Here is a 25314-nt window from a genome sequence, read left to right as displayed (position 1 = left end):
TTCTGAGCATCACCGCTGGGGTCAGGACCCCGATGGGGCCTGGACAGCCTGCACCCTAGCCTGTCACCATCCCATCGGGGATGGGGACAAGCCGGGGAGGTCCTGCAGCTCAGTCGTGATGAGCGGAAAGCAGGAACCAGATCTCTCAAGCCCTATCAGGGTGCTTTCTCTGGGCCACAACCTCCCAGCCCAGGAAAGGCTCCTTGGGGAAGCAGGGGGTAGGCTCCCACCATCTTGAGTCTGGATGTAGGCAGACATTCTCTTACCACCTGCTGTGCTGGCTGGGATGGGGGATGGGGGCTGTGGGAGCACGTGCAGGCTGTGGGCAGAACAGAGGAAGTGAGGAAGCCATTCAACAACAGCTGGTTTGGGAGGTTGGTGGCAGCGGGCTGGGGACCTCTACTTCCCTCGGCACTGACATCCCCAGCCACTCCAGCCACTGCGGGGGTCCCTGGCCTTGCCCCCAGCACAGAGGTGAGGTGCCCATGGTGATGGGGCTGTGGGGTGGTTACATTTGGAGGGATTGTAGCTTTCAGTCCCGAGGGATCCAAAGTCATGGGGCAGATATTGGCCCATCTCTGGGGTAAGGAGGGGTGGACAACAACATGTAGGCTCCGGGGTCGTTTCCCCACTTTTTTTTGTCCAGTTGAGAAAGCCTCCTTCTCCTGCGCTTAATAAATAAGAAGGAAACAAAACCCCACGCCCTCCCCCTCCTGCTGCTGTTCCATTTGCTCCGTGCTGACACATGTGACGGGCCTGTTCACGGCACTTCACGTGCCCGGTCTCATCCCGTTCTCACAGCAGCCCTGCTACGCGGCTGCACCTGTTCTCCGCATTTTCTGGATGAGGACACTGAGGCTTGAGCACTTGCCCAGGGGCTCACGGTTGCTACAGCAAGTGATGAAGCTGACACTTGGACCCTGGCATCTCTTCCCCAGGACAGTTAGGGCCCGGATTGTTTTAAGGGAAACACTTTCTCAAAATATTAAAAACTGTATTTCAAAAAGACAGCTTTGAGATAGAATTCACATGCCGTGTAATGTGCATAGGTATGGTACACAATTCAGTGGCTTTTAGTACATTCACAGAGCTGTGCAACCATCATCACCACCAGCTCTAGATCAGTTTCGGGACGTCATCACCCACAAAAGAGACCCTGTACTCCTTAGCTGTCATCCCCAATTCTCCCGCCACTTTCAGCCTCTGGCAATCACGAACCTCTGTGGATCTGCTTATTCTGGACACTTCACATAAATGCAACCATGTAATATGCATGGGTTTTTGATTGTTCCCCCCCCTTTTTTTGAGAGCGAGCGAGCAGGGGAGGGACAGAGAGAAAGGGGGACAGAGGATCCGAAGCGGGTTCTGCACTGACTGCAGAGAGACTGGTGTGGGGCTCCGACTCACGAACCTGGAGATCACGAGCTGAGCTGAAGTCTGACGCTTAACCGACTGAGCCACCCAGGTGCCCATGGTATTTTTTTTTTTTTTTTTTTTTTTTTAATAGATCCAAGAGCCTGGCTGGCTCAGTTGGTAGAGCATGGGACTCCTGATGTGAGTTCAAGTACCACATTGGGTGCGGAGCTTACTGAAAAAAAAGAACCTATTTTTTAAAAATAGGAAATGCCTTTATGTGGCTTCCCAATGAGTTCTAAAGGAGGTTTAGTGAAAATGTTCCATTCCACTTGCCCCGAATTCTTCCAGAGATATTCTAGGCAATATGAAAATTATGCACAAATGTTCTTTTCTTCACACAAATGGAACGTATTAAACAACTTCTCTGTACTTTGTTTTTCTACTTTATATTATTACAGGTTTCAACATTGCTTTAGTGCTATCAGAACCACTGGAGATCCCAGTGTGTCTGCAGGATCATGAGCCTTTAATCTTCTTTGAGGACATCTCTGGTATCAGAATCCAGGAGGCCTTGTATGGTCTGGTCTTTATGGCAGGGTTTTTTGTTTTACTTTCTTTTAAATTAACAGACCTCATCTTTTAGAGAAGTCCCAAGTGTACAGAAACTTGAGTAGATGATTGAGTTCCCATGTGCCTCTTCCCTCCCCACTTTCCTCTATGAATACTGTCTTGCATTAGTGTGGTACATTTGTTACAATTAATGAACAAACACTGATACACAATTGTTCACTGAAGTCCATAGTTTGCATCAGGGTTCACTCTCTGTGTTGCAGTTTTAACAGATGCACGATGTCGATGTCATGCATCCACCATTACATCCAGAATAGTTTCACTGCCCTCAAAATCCTCTGGGCTCCACCTTTCATCCTCCGCACCCAACCGCCCCACCCCCCGCCCCGCCCCCAACCTTTCTACTGTTTCTCTAGCTTTGTGTAGCAGGGTTTTGAATGGGAAGCCGGCCCTGTTCACGTCCTGCTCCCAGTTCCAGGGAGGGACTAAGGGCCCCTTGACGGCTGGGGCAGAGACCTGTTGAGAACTGTCAATGACAACACAGAAACAATTTAGTAATGAATCTGATGTGTTTGATTCAAGAGAAAACAGTGCGCGGACGGACCGGGGAGCACAGTGCCTCACAAGCAGTGGAACACCCTTCCAGAGGGACCTGGGGCAAGCATGGGACAACGGGGGAGATGGCATGACTGGCTGAGAGGTTGGGATTTCTTCCTCAGGCTGGCAGGTCCTGTTTTTTAGGATAAAGTAAGCTAGCTAAAGTAGAGCCAGAGCCTTGTGACTGGTGTAGGTTTCCCTGGCAGGTGTTGCCCATAAGGGCAGGCTGATGTAGGTTTAGATTCGTGGCATGGGCCTTCGTTTTTTGGGCTGCAGTATATAGGAACTATCAGAATCAACCTTGGAGAGCCTCTCATGGAGTCAGGCACTGCGTGGGTCCCCTTGGTGAAGGATAAGGGTCTCAAGTTTAAAAGCGGCATTACAAAGCATTCCTTTGGGGCGCCTGGGTGGCCCAGTCGGTTAAGTGACTCTTAGTTTCAGCTCAGGGCTTGATCTCGCGGTTTGTGAGTTCGAGCCCCTGGTTGGGCTCTGTGCTGATAGCACGGAGCCTGCCTGGGATTCTCTGCCTCTTCCTTGCTTGCATTCTTCACTCTCTCTGAAAACAAATAAATAAACATTAAAATAATAATAATAATAAGCCTACCTTTGTAATCCTCTGTGGAGAGGAGAGGAAAAGAGATTGCTCAGAAACTGCGGGTGTTTACCCAGTTCCTGGCCATGAATATGGATTAATTGAATTTGTGGTTGGATAGGCAAATCTGACCTTGAAAAAGGCTTATGCCTCCCGGAGTCACAATGATTCCTTCTGTGGGCGCACATTGTTTCCAACTGGCTGCACAGAGTGTCACAACCTTGAAGTTATAGTGTTCCAAGGGTCTTGGTCCACCTGGCCAAACAGAAGTTTTCTATTTTCAGGGCCTGGAGTTGATGAGGCTTATAGACAAATTCATGAGTCTGATATAAAGACCAGACCAACAGTCATCACTTTGAGAAATAGCCCTGTCACCTGAATTCCATCATCCACCCAGCCAAGGAGTGCATTCTTCTCTGCCATCCGGCCAGTCGGGCAAGTTATGAAATCTGCTGGGGGCATGTGGCACCTGAACACAGAAGGGTAGTTGTTTGATGGCATCAGGCCCTGACAGCCCTGATGCATCCCCGTGGTTGGTGTCTCCCCGCCCGGAACACAAAGGTGAGTGGACTAGTCAAGGCATTCTGGGCAACTCTGGGCATTCTCAGTGGAAGAGTCTGGCATAGACTTCAGTCCCAAACTTTCCTGGACTTGAATCCTGGTCCTGCCAGGATCAGGGATATCCTAGGCAAGTCAGCCTCCTGAGACTCAGTTTCTCTATCTGTAAAATGGGAGTAATTCACTCTTGATTTAAAGATGTGAGATCGTGCTGTAGAGTGGTCAGCAGAGAAGCTGGCATACAACAGGCAGTCAGTTAATGCCAGATCTTGTAACTGCTACCATTATTTACTGCCACTTTGCCTTTTCGATTATTCTCTTCCTCCCCTGCCAAATTCCAAGTTCCTTAGGGAGCTCTACTTTTTATTTATTTACTGATTTTTTTTTTTTTTTTAAAGTAGGCTTGATGCCCAGCGCAGAGCCCAATGCAGGACTTGAACTCACAACTCTGAGATCAAGACCTGAGCTGAGATCAAGAGTTGGACCCTTAACCAACTGGGCCACCCATGCGCCCAAGAGACCTTACTTATTAAAGATAAGCTATTGTGGTCAATTTGATTATAGCCCAGGTCTTGCTTTCCCTTTCAGCTGCAGAAACTACTCAGTCTAATCTCATCCCTGTTGTTGTTTACTCTCCGAGCCTGGCCCAGAGCCAGGTCTGAGGGTGCTCGAGAAGCCAGAGGAGGAGGAAAAGGATGCCTTGCGTGAGGTTAGCAGGGGCAGGGAGCCTCCCAGGAGGTGGAATGCGGTTGGACCTTGAAATCAAAGGGAGGTTTTGGTGGGTGCTGGGGACAGAGAGACTGAGCTGGTAAATCGAGAGGGCTGGAAATCCAGAGAGCTGGTTCTGATCCCAGTTCTGTGATTTCCTGGCCGTGTGACTGGTTCCGTCACTTCCTCTCTTTGGAGGTTCTCACTCTGATATTCACAGATGGATGGCAGAGGCCTGAGAATCTCTTGAAAACAATACAAAAGGTCGTGTCTGAGCATTTTCTGGCCAAGTGCTCACAGCTTTCGGCAGCTTCTCAAAAGGCTCTTTGCCCTCACAGACTTGCAGACTCTTCCCGTGACTCAGCCCTCCCGGGGGGGGGGGGGGGGGTGCTCTGCTGCCCACTGCTGACTCACCAGCACCAGCTCTTAGCGGCCCCTGTCTGAGCTCCCCAAGAGAACATCAGATTGGCTCAGGCAGGCAGCCAGGCACAGGAAACCATGAGGACATCTGTGGGCAGAGTTCTGGGGCCCGGCCATGTCCTGGGGGCCGGCTAGCTTCCAGAATAGACTGGTTGCCTGTGACTGTGCTCATTCATCTCCAGCCCAGAGGGGTGGCAGGGACTCAAGGTTCCAAATGGGACTCTGGCTTCCCCAGAGGGGGTGAGGTATCATCACAGAAACCCTTGTGTGGTTTTTCCATTCAGCCTGTGTCCTTCCCTTCAGTGTCCTCAGCCCCTAGTACAGTGCTTGGTATATGCTAGGGGCTCCATAAAGATATTGCTTAAACACTAACAAGACAGCTACTTGACAAGAAAACGAAGTACAGTAGGAGCAGTGACGAGGAAGTCTTGGCCATCTCCTAAAGCATAGAAAAGACCTCTCTCTGGGAGTGTCATTTTCACCGGGTTATGAAGGGTCAGTGGAAGTTCACTAGGGAAAAGAATTTGAGGTAGGGAAGCAGGGTATATATAGGGCACATAGCTGTGAAATTTCATGGCGTATTTAGGCCACCATAAAAGAGTAGGGCAGAGTGGCTAGGACCATGGGGTGCAGGGCAAGGCTGGGAATTTGGGGGAACAGAGATTGGGTTGGGTCCAAGGCCCTGCATTCGGGAAGGAAATGTCAGAGTAGGCGGAGACATCTGAGAGCAGAGATGATACAGTGGTGCAGTGTACAACCAGATCTCCCTTTCGGGACCAAGGAACTCAGCTCCCTGCCACCTGGAAGGCTGCATGGTGGGGACTCACAACCGTGCACTTATCTTAGTCTGCTCAGGCTGCTGCAACAAAATGCCATGGACTGGGGGTCGTAAACAACAGACATGTGTTGGCTCATAGTTCTGAAGGCTGGAAGCCTAAAATCCAGGTTTCTACTAATTTGATTTCTGGTGGGAGCTCTCTTCCTGGTTGCAGATGGCTGCCTTCTCACCATATCCTCCCGTGGTCTTTCTTCAGTGTGTGCAGGTGATGGGGGTGGGGACGCTGAGCAGAGAGCCAGGTCTCTGGCATTTCTTCTCCTAAGGACAATAATCCCATAGGATCAGGACCCCACTCTTATGACCTCTTTAACCTTAATTACTTCCTTAGAGGCCCCAATTCCAAACGCAGCCACACTGGGGGTTAGGCTTCGATATATGAATTTGGGGAGGGGACGCACAAACATTCGGTCCATAATTGCCCATCTTCAAGAATTGCCCTCAGCCAAACAGAGCTCCTGGCCCAAGGTTACACCTTTCCGGGGGAGCAGTATTACGTAGAGGTTGAAAAACCATTCCCCTTGGGGTGCCTGAGTGGCTCAGTCAAGTAAGCGTCTAACTCCTGACCTTGGCTCGGGTCCTGATCTCACAGTTCAGTTCATGAGTCCAAGCTCCACATCAGGCTCTGTGCTGACAGTGCGGAGCCTGCTTGGGATTTTCTCTCCCCCCGCCCCCAAATAAATAAAAATAAACTTGAAAAAAACAACAAACAAACATTCCCCTTGCTTCGGTTGAGGACAATTCAACATGGGGTAGGCTGAGGACTTGTTGCAACTTCATGGCACTTCACTGTCCCCCTCTGCCTTGGCTTGCTGCCCTCGTCACCTCAGAAGTATGAGCCTGAGAGCATGCCCCAATGAACTTCTGCCCACATATCTCAGCCTCAGAGCCCAGGGGACCCCACCCGAGTCCGATGGCAGGTAGTTCAATCCAAGAGCCAACTTTGACTAGCTGGTAAAAGCAGCTGGAGTACTGCATTGAGAAGGCTTCGGAGGTCAAGTTCTAGTAGTGATGTCTGCCTTGGGTGAAGAAATGGGCATGTGGGCTTGTGGGCTGGATGGTCAGCATCCCTGCAGCATGGTACCGTGTCACTGATGCCAAGTGGGAGAGTTGTAGGAAGGAGAGACACACCGACAGAGTCAGAGGCCAAAGGAAATGAGAAGGGGGACCTTCCAAGTAGGAGTTTCTCATCTACTTCCAGAACGCCATTCCATGGAGCGCTGGGCTGCCTTAGAGTTAGTCTGGAGGGAAAGTAGGGACATGGTGAGGGTAGGTGACTGTTTCAGAGAGTAGTGAAGTGAGGTGAGAAAAAGCACAGAGCTGAAGTGAAAATCAGGAGTGAGAAAATGTTTGTTTGTTTTTTAAGATGAGAGAGCATTGGGTATACCTGTAATCTCCAGGGGACGAGTCTGTGGCAAGGCGAGAGACTGAAGATGTCAAAGAGGAGAGTGCTCATCAGACAGTTTAACAGCTACAGTTTAGCCTCATACAGAGAAGAAAAGGCATTCCCTCCTCAGAGATAGAGTGAAGAGGTCAAATAGGAAATGACTATAAAGATAAAGATGAGGTAGGGACTGGAGCATTGTTGAGAAGATCTGGAACATAACAAAAACTGGAGATAATGAAAGCTTAAACAAGATATGTGTGTCTTTACATAAATAAAGTCTGGAGAGGGACCACATAAAGCAGTTAATAATCATGAGGGATCCAGGCTCTTATCTTGCTGCTTTGTCATCCTTAACAAGACTTCTACCTCATAGTCCATTATGGATGCTTAAGCTCCTGCCATCGTGTCTGCAGTCCAGGTAGTGAGAAGAAGAAAGGAATTTGTAGCCAGGACAGCATGCAGCTGGTACAAATCAGAGTTGTTCAGTAGTAAAATTATTGAAATACTTCTCCACCAGCGGGTAATAGCTGATGACTCCCTGATGCCAACCTCCTCATCCTCCCAATTCATCCCCTGGATCGGTTGGGACCTTCCTTAGCATTCCCTCAGAACTATGCCCCATGTCCTGGCTGTACCAGTTGTTAAATATTTGCATTAGATGTGTCTCTTCAAGAACAGTACCGAGGGGCGCCTGGATGGCTCGGTCAGTTGAGCGTCCGACTTCAGCTCAGGTCATGATCTCACAGTTTGTGAGTTCGAGCCCTGCGTCAGGCTCTGTGCTGACAGCTCGGAGCCTGGAGCCTGCTTCGCATTCTTGTCTCCCTCTCTCTCTGCCCCTCCCCTGCTCACATGCTGTCTCTCTCTCTCTCTCTCTCTCTCAAAAATAAAGATTAAAAAAAAAAAAAGAACAGTACCGAGAATTCACAAAAAAGGCACTTGTTCTTTTATCACATTGGCCAGAATAAAGTCCCATAGTTGCAAGGGAGGCTGGGAAATGTAGTCTTTATTCTGGGTGGTCATGTACCCAGCCAGGAATGGCGGGGGCGGAGGGAGGGGGAGCGTTGGTTACTATCAGAGTCAAGGGAAAAGAGGTGAAGGATACTAGGAGATCACAGCAGCCTTGGACACATGGGAGGGCTGTGCAAGCCTAGCCGGGACTGTTAATTCTCCAGCAGATGTCTCAGGTGAGTATATAAGAGGAGAAATCAGAGTCTGGGAATTGGTGGTTGGGTGACTGAAGGGTGATGGGGAGAGGGGTCCTCGGTAGAGGCTGATACTTGAGTGGCCGCCTGAGGGGCGCAGAGGAGGCTGAAAGGCAAATGCAGGCAGGGAGACTAAAGGCTGGAGGTCTTGATGAGGAAGGTGCCAGAGGGAGAGGAGTCTGAACTTTGTTGTTTGAGACACACTGATGGCGGGACAGGAGGCTTCCAGGATGAGGTTCCGTGGTGGCTGTCTGGGGGGCCACGTTGGGGAGCTGGGCCTTCACGGTGGCTGCTTTTGTTACATCAGCTGTCTTGGCCAAGGACCCTTCCAGGTGTAGAAAGAGTAACAGACGGCAGCCCTCTGGGGCCAAAAGTGGAATCCAAGGGGATCTGACAGGCAGGTCAAGAGATCTCAGACACTAGAAGTGGGGCCTCATGACGATCTGGGCCCTGGAACTGGAAAACCATCAGGATCGCTGCTGGGATTTCCAGCATGGCTCACATTTCTGAGGAAAGACATCTCTTCAGTTTCCTGAGAACTTGAGCTCCCAGGAGGGAGGAAATGAAGGGGGTTTTCTTTTCTTTTTAAAGTTCTCCCATAATTTTTTCTTTAAAAAGTGTGAAGTAACACACGGACATTGTAATGAGTGAAATAGTGCAAAGATGAGCTAATCCAAGTCAGCAGGCTCTCTCCCCACCTCCGATTCTCTGTTCCTCTCCTCACCCGAAATGCCCCCACTTCTAAGGGGGACAGGGCAAGAGGGCTTCACTTTCCCGGTCAGTGCATGCCTGGAGCGGGGGATCCTTGAACCTCCCTTGCCAGCTCTGAGTTCCCCTCTGGGAAGTCATGGCAGGCCTTGAAGTGGACAATGGGGCTTGGGCCTTGCTCTGGAATTTTCTGGAAACTACATTCCTCCTGGGCCTGTTGTGTACCAGTGTTTGCTGCTTCTACCTCTTGTTTCTTTTCTTTCCTTTTCTTTTCTTTTTTAGTGTTTATTTTTGAGAGAGAGAGAGCACGCGAGCAGGGAAGGGGCAGAGAGAGAGAGGGAGACAGAGGATCTGAAATGGGCTCTGTGCTAACAGCAGCAAGCCCAATGCAGGACTTGAACTCACAAACTGCGAGATCATGACCTGAGCCAAAGTCGGACGCTTAACCGACTGAGCCATGCAGGTGCCCTGCTACCTCATGTTTCAAAGGCGATTTGAGTATCGGTGTTTCGTCCAGGCCACTTTTCTTAGTTAGTCATGATTGTTCAGCATTTGAGATCTTTCCAGCATCCACTGTCATAAAGGGTCCTTCTGAGACCATTTTGGATAAAATATTTCCTAGTTCTAGAGTATTTCCCTGGGGGGTATATTGCTAGGAATGATATTATAGGGTCAAAGCGTCCAAATAATTTCATGGCTCTTCATCATCTATGCACAGATGCCTAAGAAAGTGTTTTAAGAGATTTAAGCATTTATTGACTTGGTGAAAAATTATAATAATCTGCTTACTGTTTTTATATTCTTCATTAAAATTCTGTCCTTACAGGCAGGGAGGTGGACACAGGATCATCTTATTGTGTTCCAGGTATGCAAATGAAGGCAGCAAAAGCGCATCTTAAAAACATTGATATATCCCTCTAGTTATGAGAAAGGGGGGGGTATTAAAAAAGAGTCGTGGTTGGTTCACTCTGTCATTAAGCGGCTTTGAGAGCTCAGTAACTCCACCAAAGTGAGAGCACATGATCAGAAGGTCTCTAAGCTTCCTTTTGGCATAGAGTCTTGTAATCTCTGCATGGCACACAGGGTTGCTTGGCTGGAGCTGAGGGACAGGGCTGTGTCCCAGAGCCCTACCTCCATTGCATTTATCTGGCGACTGGGATGATCTGCCTTGTGCTTGTGCCCGGCCCTAAGAAGGCAGCAGATGAGGCAGCCATGCAGCCATTTGACCACTGAGGCCAACCAGTGAGGCACCCGATTTAGATCAAATCTTGTCCCAACTTTACTCAGCCCTCTTATGTCACCTTCTGTGGTGCACACTTCCCAGTTAGCTCCCCAGTGGGAAGTAAGAACTGCAGTGTGGGGGTGGGGGTGGGGGCAAACCAAAAGCTCTGAGACTTGTCTGTGGCCTGTTCCTAAGAGAGTACAGATTGTCAGAGGCAGATGGAACCTTGGGTTTGCTCCCCTGTGGTCAGGTGTGACCTTGGATAAATGTCTTTCCCTCACCTGGTCTCAATTTCCCCTTTACTACAATGAGGGAATGGGACTAAATGACCTTTCAGCATCTGCCCTAATAGGCTGAGATTTCCCTCCTTTCCTTCCCTTGGGCTAGTAGGCACTCCTTTGGGAGAGGGCGGGGCTGGATCATCTCCCTGCTCAGAATTAGACTGGTAGCCACAGGTAGAGGGCAAGTGGTTTTGTGCGGGCCACCTGGGCCTTTCTTATTTTCAAGCATAGGATGAATATGGAGGGTTGCACAGCGTGGGGCTCTGGCTGATGTACAGCCAGGCTCTCAAATTCAGGCTTCACTTCTTGTTCCCTTCTTCAATGGCTGAGGCACTTCTTCTCCCCCATCTTCCCCTCCACCCTGGCCAACTCCAGGACAAACAATGGTAGGACCTCGGGCGGGACTGTATTTAATACTGAAAACCAGTCTGTAGGTCATGAAGAGAAGAGATTGTGGATATGACATGTTAAGAGGGAAAATCGAGGTCCAGAATGAAGCCGCACACCGGCCCCAGCCAGGTAAATATATAAACATCATTTAAGAGACAATGTGGTGGGGTGCCGAGTTTGCATAATGACCTTGAAAGCTTAAAGTCATTAACCTTTTTGAGTTTGGATTCTCACCTGAAAAATTGAATAGAAATTTATTTCTACGTAATTTCTATAATAATGGAAAGCGGTACCTCACTGAAAAAATGTGAGGCTTAAAATATACACATAAAGTCTCTAGTATTGACTTATTCAAGTACTAGTTTTCTTCTCGAACGACCTCTCCTTTCCCTTCCACCACTTGTTTTTCCCCCTCCCGTCCCATCCGCCCTCTCGTCCCATCCGCCCTCTCGTCCCATCCCCCCTCTCGTCCTCCTTCCACCTGACCCCCTCCAGTCGCGCAGGCGCCCTGCGCGTCGCTGAGTCAGGCTGCGGGGAGAGCACAGACAGGCCTGGCCGGGGCGGAGCTTGCGCCTGCGCAGTGCGCAGCTTTGGGGCGGGGCAGGTTTATAGCCGCTGAAAATCAGCTGACGCTCCGCATTGCAGACTGCGGAGTCGGGCGTCGTCATGTACTCTCTCTTCCTCCTGGCCAGCTGCCTGGGCGCGGGTAAGCCCTGAGACCACCCCAACCCCGCCCCAGTCTGGGGAAGGGGTTCCCCGCAGAACGCTGTCCACCCGTTCTGGAGCGGACCTTCTCGGGCCTCGGCCCTCCTCTATTGGGGTTGACGAGGGGCGCTCACTGCGCAGGCGCTTGCGCAGCGCAGATAGCTGCGGGGCGGCGGAGGGGCTATGGGAGGCGGCTGGCAGACCGGTCTCCTAGAAGCCCCCGGGCCCGCCACTAAGTGCCGGGGCGAGTGGGCTAGGCGGGCAGGACGGGAGAAGTAGTATCTCCCTCGGGGTTCGAGTTGGTGTCGCCGCGGCCTCCCCCCAGCTCTGGGAGTGGGCCTGGAGGGTGACCCCTCTTGCACCTGTGCTGTGCTTGGGCTGGGTGCACTTGATCGAGATGGCCTGGAGCCTCATCCATTGGGACACACTTAGGTCGTTGGCCTCAAGCTGCCCCAGTTTTAAAGAATGTTGAGGTTGCAGGAAGCACATAAGTATGTCATCTATGTAGATGTTTATCTTTACATAGATATTTTATTCTTGATCCTACGTCTTGAATCAGATGATAAGGGGTTTTGTGCGGATGATTTTGCAATGAAATTCACATTTCACCTCCTTTAAAATGTCTGGCACAGCCGCTGGCCCTTTTTCGCAGTGGCCTTTATTTTGGGGGAACATAGAAGTACGTGAGAAGCTGTGCACAGGAATATTCTTACACTTGTTTGTTGCCCTTAAATAGTACTGATGGTTATTAAAATCATTGCAGGCTATTAAGGCAATGCTTGGGGACCAGCCGCGTGGCCTTCTGGAATTAGAAGGAGCCTTTCCACCCTCCCCATGTTACTGTGACCTTTATTCCTCCAAACTCGTGCTCATTTTAAATCCTAGTAAAGGGAAATGAGTGAGGTTGAGTACTTATCAGACTTTTATAGTTTGATAGTTGTGGAGCCAGATTTTAGTTTATATACGGAGAGGATCCCAAGTCTGGGTTTTTTCAGGTAATGCAGCTGAAAGGAAAGGAAATACACTGAAAGGTAATAAACCCGACCTTTAGGGCCAACCTCAGTTTCTGTTTCTAGTTAACTGTAATCAGGAGCTTTCTTCCATTCTATCATGCAACTGTTAAGATTTCGATAAACTAATAAAATGGATGACAGAGTTGATGGAAAACCGAAGAAATAAGATACTTAACAGATGAAATAAATTGAAGATGTTTTTCTTCTGGTAGCTTTCAGCACCTCCCAGGAATGTGTCTTAACCTTAAACCACGCTCTTAAACTTGTTTTACTTGTAGGTTGTGAAAGGTGATCTGCTTATAAAGAAAGATACTTGATTTTATAGTCACTGAAGGAAATGTATTTCTCTCTGGGGTTGATCCTATTTGCTATTCCATCATCTGTGTAATAAACTAATACTAGTCTAAATTTTCTGCACTGATTGAGAACAATTTTTTGTTCAGTATCACAGTTCCTATTGGCAGTGAGTCACTGTTCACAAGACCTTTGTGAGTTCTGAATCATTCAAAAATCACTAGAAAGGGACTTGTTTCTTTTGAAGTGTAAAATCCTCCTTTGGTATACTTGGGAGTATGGTTAACCAGAATATTTAGTTAACCAAGAGACCCTCTTCCCTGAACACTTGAGTAAATGGGACCATGTTACAATTCTAGGCCTTATTCTAACCTTGCTGCCCGGCCTTTAGGATTATCCCAAGGTTATGAATTTCTAGTGCAGTGGCGTCCTGTACTTCTAATCATGACCTGGTGATGGAGACCCTTGCTTTTGAGATTTTCGGACTCATCCAGTGGTCCTTCCTTTTCCCCCACCTGATAAAGAAAGTAAAGTAATGGTGTACCGAGAGAATTGGAGAGCATCTAATCTAACCTCTTGGTAAGGAATGAGGACACTGATGCGCCCCCAGAGCTGACTCTCCCAAATCATAGGCCGTGTACTGGGGAGGTCAGGATCAGAACCCAGGACTCCTGACAGTGCTTGCTCTTTCTGTAGCCTCTCATCAATACTTACCTTTTACAAACTTACTGGGTTGTAATTTGCATACCAGAAACATGCACATTGTGAGGTGTAGAACTTGATTGGTTACCACAGAGCGAACATAACCACCTTAAGCAGCCCTCAAGGTCAAGGGATAGAGAGCATCAGATCCCCTGTACCTCACCCATTCACTGCCTTGTCTCACTTGCTCCAGAGGAAACCACTCTGTTAGCTTCCAGCACCATAGATGTAAAAAATAACTGTTTTTGAACCTTTTGCAAATGGAGCCATGGTAAGGCATACTGTTGGGTGACTCCTGTGGTGGACAAAGACAGGGCCAGTGTTAATGAGGTGATGTGTGTAAAGCACGTGGCATGGTGCCTGGGGTGTGGTATGTGCTCAGTGAAACCTAGGTGCCCTGTTACTGTCACTTGGGTGGTGGCTAACCATGTGAATGGTGTTTGCCCAATACTGAGGAAGGTAGGCTCTTGGGGGATGTTAGAAGGTATTTTTATATGTATATGTACATGTATAAAATGCATATATATACATGTATGTATGTATATATACATATATGTATATATTATATATGTGTATATGTATATAAAATGTATATATGTATATATGTATTATATATGTATATATACGTATCATATATATATATATATATACACACACACACACACACACACACACATATATGTATATAAATCCATTTGGAAGCTCATATTCATGATGATTCAAGACATGAGTTTGTGGTGTAGCCTGCTGAATATCAACACAACTTCAGTTCTCACCTGACAGGAATTTTGGATAAATCTGATTTCTCAATTTTCAATCAATAATCAGTTTTATTCTGAAAATATTAATGTTATTCATGAAAGGTTTATTTGTATTAACCAGTCAAGGATTTGTTAACTGCTTTACTTGCATTTGACAAGCCACATCCAGTATATTCTACAAGTTGGATTGAGTGATTGCATTTGACAAGCCACATCCAATATATTCTACAAGTTGGATTGGGTGGTCTGGATTTTTCTAGATCAGGGGAGGGGAACTTGTTCCTCCATTTTCTTGGTTTGTGAAACTGGAATGGCCAGACTGGGGCTTGACTAGACGGGGAGGAGGGAGGGCGGACAGGGTGCTGCTGGGGAAAGCACCTGATAGAGGCGTGGGAAGCTCTCTAAGCCAAGACTGTGCCACTTGGGCAAGTGTGTGCCAAGCTTTTGGAAACGGTTTTCTAGCATGGGCGTTCCAGATAGCTGGAAGCCTTGCTCTCTGGCTCTTATTTGGTTCTGCCATGAGAAAGGAAGGTCTAGATTCTCTTTAAATCAACAGAAAATACTAATTATGTTACCCTGCCTTTTTTTTTTTTTCTAAATAATTTTAAAATAATGGTGAAAAAGACAGTGATTGGGATGAAGAATTTGGCTGTTGCAGAAGTACTAATTTGCTTTGCTTTTTGTTTTGTTCCATGAAATTCCAGAAAATAACCAGAATTATGTCTTTGGGTAATAGTTTGCGTACTGATAAATAATCTGTAAATTCCATGTTTTCTTTTGGAATTTGTAATTATAATGGGACTGAGATGATACCATGGAAAATAATTTTATCACATCACTGACAGCTGTACGACCTTGGTCAAGTTTCTTACACAGTGGTGCTTCCTCATCTGCAAGATAGGGTTACTGATCATTCTGATCTAATAAGGTTGCCGTGACCGTTTAGGACTTCACTCTGGAAGGATGTAGGTAGTACATACTGTAAGGTTGGCTGCTATACCACGAATGAAAACCATATCTTGTTTGTCAGTGTTCCTGTACCTGCACAGGCGACTCTCCTCTGCCCTTGATTTTGTGATATCCCCTGGCTTCTTTCATTTCAAAGAATGTTTTAAATTTAATAAAACAATTAAATTGACTTATAAATATGTGTGCTGTATGTAATTACTGGGTCAGGAAAACAAACGAGGGTATAGGCAGTCAGCAGTTAAGAGGGGTGGAAGTCTATATGCTAGTTAGCTAGACTTGGTGTGTAGCTAGAGCAGCCTTTATCAGCAGTCTAGCAGATCAGGGCCTGGTTTTGGTAATCCGAGTATTCATAATATAGGCCCGTTGTTACTAACCATCGTACCTGTTTTAAGTCCTCTCCTCTGGTTTCCCTGTCCATACATGGGGGCGAACAGTTTAGATGATAGCTGCACATAGTGAATAAGTCCAGTAGTAAAAAAAATGAAGGGTAAAAAGCCCGTTTCCGTCCCACCAGTGTCCCCCAGACCTTTCCCAGAGACAGCTTGGTACTAGCTCCTTTAGGAGCCTTCCAGAGCAGCATATAATTGTGTGGGGTTCCCCCTTCTCGTTTTTTTTTTTTTTTTTTTTTAACACAAATGTAAAAAAAATGTTTTTATTTTATTTTTTTATAAAACAAGTATGTAATAAACATATTACACTGGCTTGGTGTTTTTCACATGTGGAACATTGTTGACATCCAGAAAAGTGGGAGAATAATTCGAATGAGCACCCATGTGTGCAATACTTGGTTAAGAAACCGGGCCTAACAAATCCTCCTCCCTTTGTAAAGCACCTTCTTGGGCTTGGTGTTTATCGTTCCCCTGTAGGTCTTTATCCTCTCATACATGTAAGTATGACTGGTATGTATTGGGTATTTTAAACATTGTACAAATACTGCATATATTCTTGGGTTATTTATTTTTTGGCTAGTGAGCTTCATTCATGTTGATAATGTGTGGTTCTTTCATTTTCACTACAGTATAGTATTTCATTTACATCATGTATACTCTGTTGCTAGACATTTAGATTATTTCTAGTTTTTTCTCTTAAACTCCTTCTGTAAGTGTTCTTGTGCACATGAACAGGCATTTTTCTAGAGGATACACCTAGGAACAGAATTTCTGAGTTGTGGACTGTACATATTTTACTTTAGGAATTGCCGAATTCCTCTCACTTATTTTGGCCATTTATATTCCCATGGTATAAGCAATTTTACTTGCATCAATAACATTTGATATTGTCGGACTTTAAACTTTGCCAGTTTTATAAAAGAGTGATTAAGTTTGCATTTTCATGCTAGTATGGATAGACCTGTCTTTTAAATTTCAGAATAATTTGAGATTTATAGAAAAATTAAAAAGATAGTGTGATGAGTTCCTATCTACTCTTCACCCAGCTTCCCCTATTGTTAACATCTTATGTCTCCGCTATACATTTGGCACAAGTAAGGAGTGAACATTGGGACAGTGTCATTAACTACACTGCAAACTTCTTGTAGCCGTTAGCAATGTTCCCACTAATCTCAGAATCAAATCCAGGGTACCACACTGCAGTTAGTTGTCATGTCTTAATCTCTTCCTTCCTCCCAGCTGTTTAAAAAATAGTTACAGAGGGTTTCATTGTATTTTTTTATTTTTGTTTTAGACAGCGAGAGAGAGCATGCGAGTGGGGCAGAGGGGCAGAAAGAGGGAGAATCCCAAGCAGGCTTCACACACAGCAGGGTGCCCATTGCGGTTGGGATCCTGGCCTAGAGCCGAAATCAGGAGGTGGATGCTCAACTGACTGAGCCACTTAGGCGCCCCTGTATGAGTCAATTTCGTTAACCTCGTTGCTGAACATCTTTGTTTCTGAAAAAGTGAGATGAATCCTAATAACACTTCCAAATTTTAAAATTGAATCCTCGTCATATTTGGGCAGATGCTGCTTTTGAAAAGAAATTATTTGCATTAATGGAAATCTCATAAATAAGATTGAAGGAGATACTCTAGAAAGTTCTTCTGGCTAGTCTTTGTGGTGTCACTTATTACGGTAAAAAAAAAAAAAAATTCTTCAGTGGTAATGGGGTGCTCCCCTGCAAGCGTAGGCATTGGTACCAGAGGGTCCTGGGGCTTCCTGTCTCTCATGGGTTAAAACTTAATTTGTCTTGCAGGCTTGCACGTCACCCTGCCTTTGGCCACCTTTCAGGGCTCTTCTCCCTCTTCTGTCAGGTCAAGGCCGCTCTCCAGCCTCTGGTGCCTTACCGTTGCTTAGAACCTTTGCGTTTTGGGTTCCGCCTGTCTGGAACATTTTCCTCCCGAGACAATCCATGTGGATTCCTCCCTCCACTTAGTTGTCTGCTCATTTGTTGGCTCGTCAGAATTCCTCACCGCGCTGTCTGCATGGCCGTGCTGTCCTGCTCTAGTCTTGTTCTTCTTTTGACTTGGCTTCATTTTTCTTCCTAGCATTCCCCAGCGCCGGGCATTCTGTGGTGTGTATATCTGTTGTCTTGATCACTTGCCGTGTCTGCAGCATGTTTGAGTGTGCTCAGCCCATAGTAGGTGCTTAGCGCTGCTAAGTGGCGGTGTGGGGTGCGGCCGAGTAGACTTCAGCTCGGCCGAGTAGACTTCAGCTCGGCCGAGTAGACTTCAGCTCAGGAGGCGCTGGTAGGTTAATGGTGTCAAGTCTTTATCACGATTAAAAAAAGTCTTTTATTTACTGAAAGTAGTTTTAGAATTGGTGTCTAGGGGTTGACAGATCAGTGACTTTGAGCTCAAGTGAAATGTTGACCATTATAATAGTTTATGTCCAGATTAGGGGGACCCTCAAGCCTGTTAGGATATTACGTGGCGGGTAGGGACATAGGAACCTAACAACTTACATACCCTGTGGTTAACAGAATTTAGATAATCCTGTGGTGGCTGTGATTTGAGGTAAATCTGAAAAGGGAACCAGCCATAATTTGAGAAGTTCTTTCCCTTGCTCTGGGTTCCAGATATGGGTTGTTGTAAGCGGTGGCTCTCAAGCTTTTGGTCTCCGTGTCCCTGTATACTTGCGAGTTATGGACGGACCCCAAAGAGCTTTTGTTGATGTGGGCTGCAGCTTTCAATATTACCGTCTTACAAATTAAGCTGGCAATTTAAAAAAATAATCCTTTACAAATGATAAACCCATTAACCTGTGTTAATATAATTTTCATGAAAAATAACTTTTCTTAAACACAAATATATTTAGTGAGAGAATGGCTTGTTCTACAATTTTGCAGTGTTTTTTTCAAACACCTGACAGGATTCTGTGCTGCCTCTGCATTCAGTCTGCTGCCTCCGGAAAGACTCCACTGCGCATTTGGGAACGAATGAGTGAAAAAGGCAACTAACACCTTGGTGTTATTACTGTTAGGAGAATTTTGACCTCACAGACCCCCTGAGGAAATCTCTGGGACCCTCAGGGTTCTCTGGACCATACTTTGAGAACTACTGGTAATAGTTGATTTGCAGGAACTACAGGCATCGTAACTAACACGGAGGGTTTATTGTGTACCCAGTACTTTTTAAAGTGCTTTTTGCCTAACACTGATTTAATCCTCACAACAGACCTGTGAGGTAAGAGCAACGAAATCAGAGTGCTAGGGCATTCTACCGTTCTGTTCTTATCTGTGCCATGGACTGAAGTTTAGGTTTCGGCCCTTCAGATGAAAGGCTGAAGGGTGGTATTCCTATAGAGCATTAACTAAGGTAAGTCAGAGTTACATTTATAGCTGACACGCACGTATCTGCGATTTTTTAGTTGATCGTGTGGGACAAGCCCGGAACACTGAGTTTCCTTATTAGTGGGGCTCGCGTGAAATCTTTCTTAGCATATTACCGTCTTCTACGGATGTGGAGAGACCACCCAGCCTGTCAGCAGGGCTGAGGTAGAGCCCATGCCGGCTTCTGGCTGACTGAATCGACTCCTCTGCACACCTGGGCCGGGTCTAGAGCCGTGTAGATGTGCCGCTGACCTCCGCCTGTACCCGTTCACCTGACCGGATCCTAGGCGGTCCTGCCAGGGGCTCATTTCTTCACGGTCCACTGGTGTCAGCATCTTATCTAAGGTGATTTACTTTCATCTCTGATCATCAGCTGATAGATTGACGCTTTGGAAGAAGAGCTTTGCTAGCAGTTTGTTGGATTGGAGTGCTCTTGAATGAACTAGATAGGAATTTCCCTTCCCAAAATTAATTATGCCACTTGTATCACTCTTGTGTAATCTAAGAGGATTGCGTTCTTGTCCCTCGGTGTCTCAGTTATCACTGCACAAGCTAATTTACCCGAGGACTCTATTGCCTTCTCCATGGAGATCAGTTTTTTTGCCCTGGAATGATCTCACTTATGAGAAGAGTGAAGGAACAAGAAGAGGGAAAAACTAAGGAGGGAGAGGAGAAGCAGGGAAGAAAGAACCTTGTCTTACATAACAGGAATAATAGCTTATTGGGGCCAGAGGTGATGGGATGTCAGCCAGGCGACCTTGAGACCTTTATTGCCACGGATTTCTTTTTGTGGTAAGAGGAATATTTGGACCTTCTTCAGATCAAGGCAGGTTGCCTCTGAGCATATGCTCTTCTGAGTGATTAAATGGGCAGTGTTTTTTATTCTTCTCATCAGAATGTTTCCAAAAGCAGGATCCTGCAAAGAAGAGACAAGTGCTCTTTGCCATAGAAGGTATTTGTGACACCAGCCTTTTGCTGGAGTAGTCAGTGTTGAGTGCGTTTATGTCCTGCTCTTAGGGGATCTAAGTGCGTGAATTCTTCTGGGAAATGTTTGAATGGAGGGAACCTGCGGTAGATGCTGGCCCTCCCGGGGTTAGTCTTTCTTGGTTTCCTAGCAGCCTGCCTGTTGCCATGGTGTTAAATTAGCCAGGCAGCAGATCCATTGCCCTGTGGAATGTATGCACTGATTGTTGGTGCTGGGAAGCTGCTTGTATTTTCTGTTATCCTTTTTTTGGGCAACTAGACTCCAAACAGTATTTAGCATATGCTACTTAAGATATTTACAAGGAAAAACGATGGCTAAAATAATAAGGCTGATTGTTTTAACACATAGAGCTTATAAAATATACCTTCTAGGAAAGGTCATCCCGTTCTTTCTGAGAATGTTTTTGAAAATCTTTGGTAATTACATTGTGTATGTGGGCTTTTAAATATCCTCAGTGGAGGTAAGCCTTATAAAAGACTTGTTATTTGGGGACTATTCTGGTGAATAAAATAGATTAAGCTGGTATTTAGTTAGGCTTAGGTTTGACTGCAGACCACAGAGAGCTAGAATAATAGTGGCTTAAATGTGATAGAACTGTCCCTGTCCTTCCACAGGAAGTTCAGGAGCCAGGCAGTGTTGTGGTTCTACTTCCAGAAGAACTCAGACTTAGTCCCTTTCTTAATGTCCATCACGAGTGCTAAAGATCCAGCCATCACACTTGCCTTTAAAGATGTGATACCTCTGCTAACATCTCATTAGCCAGAATGTGGTTTCCTGTCCAGACCCTGCCGCCAGGGAGACTGGGAAATGTAGTTTTTAATCTTGTAGTTTTTAAATCTTGGCAGGCATGTCTATAGCTAACATGGTTCTCTGGAAGGAGTGGAGAATGGACATAAGGAGTAATTTGTGGTCTTGTAACCAAACCCAAGTTCATCTGTTGCATATGCAACAGAGCCAATCACTGAGACCTCAGGTGTGCAGCAAGGGAAGGCTTTATTTGAGAGCCAGCCAGCCAAGGAGATGGGAGTGCAGGCCTCAAATCCGCCTCTCTGAAGGGGCAGAGAACAAGTTTTTTTTTTTTTTTTTTATAATTATAGGGGTTGAGATTACATATATATTGATGAAAAGAGGGGGGTGGAACTCATGACTATTGATGAGGAAAGATGGAGCATGTGCATTGAGCAAACATACATGAAACTTACTATTGTTCATGTTCATTTTAGGGTGAAGACATAAAATAGGGCAAAGTTGGAGTCCTGACATCAGGAGGTCCTTTTAGGACAAGGAGAGGGGCTATGTGCATGCTCCAAGAGCCCGGATAAACTGGATGAGGTCTTGGGCTCCTTATCACTGGTAGGGAATGCAGGGCTTGCTTGTTCATTGGCTGGAACCTTACCAGTGACCTTCAGCTCAGGCCTCTGCAGGGATAGCTAGTGGATTTGTTAGTGGGGTTTGAAAAAGAAACAACAGCTGATTTGGGAGCAACAGGGCTTTGAAAAACAAGCTTTAAACTTCCTGATAGTTTGAGTCTCATTAACCCTGTGGAATATAGTTTCAGTTTCTGCCACATTGGGCAGTAATTGTTCCCTGAAACTGGTGGTTTAGCTTTTTTTCTGCCTTTGAAGGTAACCTGGGAGAAAATTATACCACAATATAAAAATTAGAACGTGAATGCCTTCTGTTGGTGGCTCTTTCCCTCAAGTCCACTATCATGAACAGTTAGGTACAATTAACTGAGCTTCGTAGGAACCAGGCACTCTCGGTCCTTTCTCTACTTTCTCATTGATTTTCACAGAATTCCTGAGAAAGGGGTGCTCTTCCCTCATATTTTGGAGATTGTGGTGAAAGTACTTGTCCAGGTCTTGGCTTTTAGTGGACACCACCGCTGAGGGCAGTGATTATGTTGTCTTATTGCCTCCTCACCCTTCCAGAAAAGTACAGGCTTCAAGGGTGCTTTTGTTTTCTTTTTTTTTTTTTTTACATTTGTTATTATTTTTTTAATCTTTATTTTTGAGAAAGGGTGCGAGCAGGGGAGGGGCAGAGAGAGGGGGAGACACAGAATCTGAAGCAGGCTCCAGGCTCCGAGCTGTCAGTACATAGCCCGACGTGGGGCTTGAACTCATGAAACGTGAGTTCATGACCTGAGCCGAAATCGGACGCTCAACCCACTGGGCACCTCTCATTCTTGCTCATGCAAAACTTCTTTTCTAGCACATACGTAGGTAGTATCAACTCCTGGGCTGCTTATAGTGGAGCCTGTTTTACTCTTTGTGACTAACCAACAGCTTCTGAGGTTTGGGGATGCAACTCTTTAGGTCTTCGAGCTGCCAGTTAATTACTTGATGAGTTGCAGAGTAAACAGAACAGCCTGGATTCTACTGTTTGTGGGAGCAACCATTTGGGGTGAGGTAGTGGATCAGAGATCCTGCTGTTGCTACTGTAGGTGATGTTGATGATGCTGATAGCGCTTACTGCACTCCTGTAGCATGCTAGCTCCGTGTTTTACAGTTACTGGTTAATTTTCACAAACTCCTGGGAGTACTAGCAATAGGCCCGTTTTGCAGATTGGAAGACTGAAGTCTTAAGGTCGCCTGACTAGAATTGGTGGAGCCATGATCTGAACCCTTGACTGATTTCAAAGCCAGTGTGGGAGGGGAGTTCAGTTCTGCGGATAAATTAAAATGCCAGAGAGATGATGGTGAAGGCATGGTGGCTGAGAGATGTATTCTGGTCGTTGAAAACGCGTAACAACGATGTCATCTTGATTCTCAGCAGCAGTTCAGTGACTCCAGTAGTTGCGTCTTCATTTTGTAGATGAACAAGCTCAGGAGACTGATTTGCTGAAGGTCATCTGGGAGGGACTTGAGGAAGATCTTGATTTTAGTATCCCACATTTGAAAAACATTTAATTTAGATGGTGATGTCAGTTACCTTAGATGTCTCGCTTTCTAAGCTTCAAAATTTACTTTTCTTTTTGTAAGAAGCCATCACACCTAAAACACATGTGGCTCTAGTGAGTTCTCTCTGCCTTCCAGGCCCACTAAGGTTTTTTTGTCTAGATCTAGACTCAAGAGCTGCCGCAGAGCCCATTTCTGGTGTAGCTCATGGCAGCCATTCTCAATACAGTAAAATTCCATTGTAGCCTATTTTTTATAAATGACCTACATGTGGAATTGTTTAGAACATGTCTATTTCCTTCTAGGCCTGGGGAGTAAAAAGGGAACAGAGTGCACCCATCCCTTTGCTGAGAAAATACAATGGAAATCTTGTGTCTTAAGACAAAGCCTGTCTTTCCTTAATGAAATGGAACTTGCCTGTAGGGTTTTAGTGTCTCTGAAGTGATAATTTCTCTAATTTCAGTGTACTAGCCTTTTGTCTTTGAGGGCTCAAATGGCAGGCCTTGGAGCTGAGAGAGGTAGTGCTTGTTTGTCCTCAGGAGTGTTTGTGTCTTAATAGGACACATTTAATCAGAACTCTCCAGTGGGCCAGGCACACATTCTAAGAACTTTCTTAGAGTTCAGCATATTGCCTCAAGAGAAGAAAGTTGGGGATCGCCTGGGTGGCTCAGTGGGTTAAGTGCCAACTTCAGCTCAGGCGTGATCTCATGGTCTGTGAGTTCGAGCCCCGCGTAGGGCTCTGTGCTGACGGCTCAGAGCCTGGAGCCTGCTTCGGATTCTGTCTCCCTCTGTCTCTGCCCCTCCCCCGCTTGCACTCTGTCTCTCACTCAACAATAAACATTAAAAACAACAACACCAAAAAAAACTAGGTGTAGAGAAGAAAGTTGGTATTTGGGGGCAGAGTGTGGGAGACAGAATAGAGATGAAGGCTTTGCTGGGAACACATTTTGAGAAATAACTGATAAGAAAGTGGTTTACGGTGATTTTTATGTATTGCTTATGTGTAAACACTGAAAAGGTCATTTGCCTCATTTTACAAGAGTGAAGACGTGTAGCCCCAAAGGACTTAGCCCTGCTCTCCACTCAGAATTTCTCTTACACAGAATTCCTTGTAGGTTGGGTATTTGGTTTCTGCTTGGTTGCTTCTGCTTTCGGACAGGTCATCACCTAACGAGGCATCCCATTCCCATTTTGTAACCCTGTGGGTGTCCCCTATCTCGAGCTGTGGTCTGCTTCTCTTAACCTCTTTATTGCTCTGAGGTCTGGGTCCGAAACCGCACAGAGCAGATCCGCTCTCGTGTGATCGCTGGAAGGTGCCCTTTCCCTCTGAAGGTGACTGTTTCTTGGAAACATTCTCCCACCCAAGCACCTGCAGTCTTCTAGGGGATTCGGGAGTGGTGTCACGTGCCCCCGCCTTCCTGACCTGCCGAACTTGTCCCTGTCTTCTGGGAAGCAGAGCACACAGGCCTGAGCCTGTCAGTGGGCCCGCAGCTGCAGCTTCTGACCACCACCTCCATCCTTGTGCTTTTGGCCCTTGCTCTCCATGTTTAAGTTTTACACGGAGTGTCATCTTCCTGGCTGTCTGTTCTGTAGGGATCTCTCTGTTGGCTCCTCTCTCAGCCCCGCTGCTACCACTTCTTACTTGGAACATTGGTAATCGCTTTCCATTCCAGTTAGGTGCCCCATCGTCTGAATCTCCCACCTCTTTTTCAGTTCTGCCACATCGCCCCTGGGTTAAGACCCTGGCGGGAGCTGTAGCCCACAGGGTGAGCTTTCTTTCACACGGGTGCGAGCCTGCCGGCGGAGGCCCTCTTACCGGGCCTGAGGTCTGTCTTTGCAGGCTGGCTTCTGAAGAGACAGAGGAGGTTTCTCTCCCTTGGTACGTTCGGGAATCCCCTCTCAGCAATCCCCTCTCAGCCATCCCCTCTCAGCCGGTCTTTTGTCTCTCTTTCGTCAGGGGCCCCTTCACAAATGTCATTGTGAAGAAGCCTCCTCCAGCTCCCCAGTAATTTTGCTGCCCCAGGGACCTCGTTCCTTGTGTTTGTTTTTTGTTTCTCCCTTTGGGTGTCCGTGCCTCTCACGTGGGGTCACAGAGCCTGTCTCCCCACTTTGTTCTGCCGGAGTGCCACTGTCTTCCCAGTCAGGGGAGTCTGATCGTCTTCCCGCTTGGGTAGCGAAAAACCAGGCTTGTCTTTACGGCCCTTCGGTCCATAGCTGGGATCTCCCTGAGAGATGCCTGAGAGCTCCCTGAAATGGTGTGAGGCTTTCGTATACAAATATAATTTCCGGGAAAAGGATTCGTGTCTCACGATGTTCTGACCCACCCTTTGGTTCCCTCACAGGGGATCAGCTCCTGAAATAAGCGCCCGAACCTCAGCAGGTAGCTCACTGGGATCGGC

The 25314-nt window shown here is 46.7% G+C and overlaps 1 protein-coding gene across 1 annotated transcript in view; it reads left to right on the top strand.

Moving 5' to 3' along the window:
* The first annotated feature begins 11400 nt into the window (after positions 1-11400).
* PSAP (prosaposin) overlaps positions 11401-25314 on the top strand; it is a 32999-nt gene continuing 19085 nt past the window's right edge. The window contains exon 1 of the mRNA XM_019444460.2: positions 11401-11532. Within this exon, the coding sequence (XP_019300005.1) occupies positions 11493-11532 (40 nt within the window). The 5' untranslated portion in view covers positions 11401-11492. The remainder of the gene's footprint in view (positions 11533-25314) is intronic.

The sequence above is a fragment of the Panthera pardus genome, unplaced genomic scaffold, assembly GCF_024362965.1.
Source record: "Panthera pardus isolate Hobbes unplaced genomic scaffold, ASM2436296v1 HiC_scaffold_22, whole genome shotgun sequence".
In the NCBI taxonomy this organism is placed as follows: Eukaryota; Metazoa; Chordata; class Mammalia; order Carnivora; family Felidae; genus Panthera; species Panthera pardus.
This window is presented reverse-complemented; position numbering and strand designations above follow the sequence as displayed.